Source organism: Macrosteles quadrilineatus, unplaced genomic scaffold (genome assembly GCF_028750875.1).
Source record: "Macrosteles quadrilineatus isolate MER2022 unplaced genomic scaffold, UCM_ALF_1.0 Scaffold_115__1_contigs__length_332310, whole genome shotgun sequence".
Lineage (NCBI taxonomy): Eukaryota > Metazoa > Arthropoda > Insecta > Hemiptera > Cicadellidae > Macrosteles > Macrosteles quadrilineatus.
The window spans coordinates 215,752-220,140 of record NW_026542708.1 but is presented as its reverse complement, the minus strand read 5'-3'; the positions used below and the strand labels follow the sequence as shown (position 1 = coordinate 220,140).

General features: G+C 37.6%; 1 protein-coding gene across 1 annotated transcript; it reads right to left on the bottom strand.

The window, feature by feature from the left end:
- Positions 1–3,261: 3,261 nt before the first annotated feature.
- Positions 3,262–3,690, bottom strand: LOC128982116 (uncharacterized). The gene has a single exon (XM_054401166.1). The coding sequence runs from the start codon at positions 3,688–3,690 to the stop codon at positions 3,262–3,264; it is 429 nt and encodes a 142-aa protein (XP_054257141.1).
- Positions 3,691–4,389: the final 699 nt, after the last annotated feature.

Genomic DNA, 4,389 nt, shown 5'->3' with positions numbered 1-4,389 from the left:
AAATGTACACTCAATAACTCGTCAGGCTCCTTAGAGTCGGTAATTGAAGACTCTTTTCCCCACACTTAAATATTTTCATCAAAATGGTCGTAAAATAAATTTACTTTGACCAAATCGTTCATCTCCAACAAACATGAAGGGCAGTGTTTCATCGATATCAAATACACTGTCTCGTGGTTATCGGATATTTAGTTTACCTTCCGAAAATGTTTTGAAGAATGCAGAGTTCTTGAATATTGTCGTGTCTGATTCTGTTCCATATGCTCCCACATCAATGTAATAAAACGTTTAGTTTCAATCACATATAGCAACTAAAATAATAAGGAAGAACTTCTAATAGTTTAACAACAGCGACGGCACCGAGGCAATGAGGGAAATTAGACCTTGCCATGAATACAGACGATGTATTTAACCAATAGTCAGTAGTAAGATCTGGAAAACAGTCTGATTTCAATCGGGTCCAAATGGCATCACACTCTTGTCGCACATTTATTGAAATTGTTGGCTAGGCAATTCTGTATTGAAAGTGCAAAACTTGCATGGTGTTACTACTTCCCAAATACCTTTAAATAAAAGGTAAATTATTATGTTTTACATTAGTACGTACATTGTCTACTTCCTATTTTCATTTCAGGGAAAAGTCTTAACAGTAGATGGAAGAGTCTTCGACCGAGAAATAAAAAACCCAACAACCCCTAAAAAGTGGGGGTGCTGCGTCTGGGAGGAAGCCATATATTTTCTTCCAACAACTTAGTACCTATTTTAGAACCTGTATGCTGCAGTACAGAATCCAATGTAGATGTTGAGCATGAGGATGATCAGGAAGCAGGCGAGCTACACCCAGAAAACGACCATGGCCACTTTATCAAAACGTCTGAAATAACTCAATGCCCTCAGCTACCTCGTAGTAAAATGAAGAGCACATTTAAAAAAAAAATCAATTACAAATTTGTTCTCCCAATAGTAAATGGTTTTATATATTTTTGCACTGTTAAGTTAACCCTTTCACCCCTGTCTTAACAAAAAATTATTGTTTTTAATATTCTTTTCTTGATTTTGCGATAAAATAAGTCTAATTAAGTAAAAATATTTTTTTCAAAATTTTATTTTAATATTTTAAGTGTTTTTTTTTATTGGTAGGCCTACTCTTGAGTACCGTCAGGCCTTTGGTGTTCCAAGCCTAATTTTTTACTTCGGTACTCTAAAGTACCGTCAGGTTTTTACAGTGTCAATTAGGCCTGAGACACCTATCATGTAAATGAAGCAAAGGACACAAAACACATATTGTGCATAATAAAGGCAACTTTTAAGAACTATTCATGTTTTTCAAAGATATTTTGCTTATAGGAATAAAAGAACAACAATTATTTCATACCAAAAGTGTGTAATATTTGAAAATAAAAAATCTTTGTAACATGTAAACAAACTTATAATGAATCTCTTATTTACAATGAAACCCCATGATAATCAACAAAGCAGTTTTTTTTTTCATTGGTACAAAGGAAAACTTTGCAGTGTGAACACTTTGAGCGAGGCCGGGACTGAATCTTCTTTTTACTGCAGACTTCACACCTCCCACGGGTTTCAACGAACGTGGGCCAGTGTATTCCTCTATTTGTCTCTCTGACATCTTTGGGAACAGAAAACTCCTGCTTCCTTCTTTTTTTGTCCGGTTGGCCTGGGGAACTCGACGACCTCTTCTTTACACCACAATTTTTGTACGCTATCAGTCCCTGGGAAACGTTTCTGCGGAATTCAAGAACAGGTACCCTATCAAATAGTTGGCAGTAAATGGAATAGGCATTGACAAAAGTTATGTCTAAAAACCCCCCAGAAAAGTCGGTGCCACCATTTCTTTGATTTTCTGTCCACCATATACAGAGACCTGAGGTTATCAGCCTTATCTACACCCCGCATAAATGTGTTGTAGTCTTTTACAACTTGAGGGCAAGGAATATTGTACTTAAGGATGTCTTCAAAGTGGTACTGTCCACGGTTGTTAATGTTCGGGGACTTTAATACTTTGACAATGTCTTTTATTTCCACATGTGAGACATCCTCTTTTTCAGGGAACACAAACAAATTAATGGTTGTTTTTTTTTTTCAGAAATTTACAAAAAAAAAACTCGTTACAAAAAATACTTCCATCGATTTCCTAATAACTTTGGTTATCATTTTGGCTTGTCGGTGATTTGAAGCCCATTTGTCTACTAATTTAAAATGCTCGTATATTTTTTTTTGTTTTTTTCCTTGTGAGCAGTTGGCATTTTCATTTTTTTGTTTTTCTTCCTTTTCGGATACCGTTACCTTTTGTTTTTCGATGTATTCCTTGTAGACTATCTTTTTGTGTTTATTTTCTGGGTGACGAATTAATGGGGATGTTGTGCCTGTTAGAGTTTTGAGTAGGTTTTTGCCAATGTTGCACTTTGCATCCTTGGGGTTGATTCGGGTAAAGTACCGCCTGACTTTTAGGGTTAGGGCTTAATGTAGGCCTATTCGGAGCTGAAGACGTACTTGGCAGACCTATTGGCAAAGGATCATCGATGGATTCCTCATCCATTTTGGTTGTTCACTTGATTAATAATAAACTAACTAACACAAGTTTTAAGTGGGCTAATATCACAGACTTTCATATTTGTCAGGGCAGTTGCGGATATGACGCCACAACTTTCTTTTATAGAAATATGCAAAACAATATTCACAAGTCAAGTAGTCAGTGTGGGTAAAATTTGCATTTGGCCTTCGCCGGTAAACTATTAGGCAGCCGTCGTTGGCATCTAGTACACTACGATTATGAATGAAGTTGCCTTTGTTTCTTAGTTTTCTTATAACATCCAAGCGTTTCCTACTATTCTTTGGAAGTGACATCAATTCACTTACTTCTTGCTTATCGAAGTGTTTTAGTTCAAGATGCTGTGGAAGTTTTGAAAAAAGTGTCATAGTTTGCAGTATAAGGAAGCTTGTTTTTTGTCGTAAACTCTCCGGCTGTCTATTTTTTAAATCACTAAGTACTTGGAATTCAATATTTTTTTGCAGTGAGAAACTTGTTTTCTTCAAAATTAAGGCCTCCACCAACAATCCAGTAGCCAGTGCTAGATGGAACGTACAAAACATGAGTACACTTTCCATACAGACGTATCAGTGTTTCAATCACAGCATCTACGGCCAAGTCCGTCAAAGGACTTATGGTCCTCGTCGGATAACTGCAACCCAAGTGGGCCAAATGCAAATAATTGAGATGATGGCATCTTAACTGAGCATTTAGTGGCATGACGTCATGTAACGTTGGGATAGGATGTAGGTTGTCAGGGGAGGTATCATGTGGGGCGGCGACAGGTGAGGCGGTAGCTGGTAAGGTGTTGGGATCAGTGACAGCAGGTGAGGCGGTAGCGGGCAAGGTTGATGGATCAATGACAGCAGGTAAGGCGGTAGCGGGTAAGGTTGATGGGTTATTGACAGCAGGTGAGGCGGTAGCGGGTAAGATTGATGGGTCATTGACAGCAGGTGAGGCGGTAGCGGGTAAGATTGATGGATCATTGGCAGCAGGTGAGGTGGTAGCGGGTAAGGTTGATGGGTCATTGACAGCAGGTGAGGCGGTAGCGGGTAAGGTTGATGGATCATTGGCAGAAGGTGAGGTGGTAGCGGGTAAGGTTGATGGATTAGAGCCAGCAGGTGAGGTGATGGCAACATGTTGGGGATTTGAAAGAAAGCATATAGGAACAACATCAAGTACGGTGGTATTGAAATATGTCTTAACCTTTTGTTGTCTCTTAACCCACATTTATATAGCATTTGGATCGTCCTCTGTCGTTACGAGCCTTTTAATGACATAAATAAATAAATAAAAAGGTCTTTATAAGCAAGCGTTTTTCAGAAGAATACATTATGTGTTTTCAAAAAACTCTTGTCCTTAATCCTAATAAACTATACATATCAAACAAACTATAAAACAATCTATATAGATAATCTATGAAAACTATGTAAAAACAATCCATACTAACAATCTATGAAAACAATTTCTAAAAACAATTTTGACAAACATTACTTTAACATGACCAGAATTTTCGATACAAAAATTAACAATAATTTACATTCAAAAACATAAAAAAAAACATATATTTACTTGAAATACTAAATCATTTGTTACATAAATATTCTTTCAAATGTTTTTTAAATGTGTTCAGAGTGTCGGCCCCCTTTACCTGATTAGGGAGAGCATTATACGAGGTGGGGCCAAAGTATGAGAAGGCGCGCCTCCCCACCTCATGCATGTATCTACAGCATATATGCATATATATAAAAGCATATACAAAGCATATGTCCTCTGACATCGATCTTGTTTGGCCGTTGTCGCTTCCGGGCTTTGGTTGGGCGATTGCAGGCGGACTT

Bases quoted from the DNA above. Each gene is read 5' to 3' on its own strand.
- LOC128982116 (XM_054401166.1), bottom strand. From the start codon at position 3,690: ATGTTGCCATCACCTCACCTGCTGGCTCTAATCCATCAACCTTACCCG.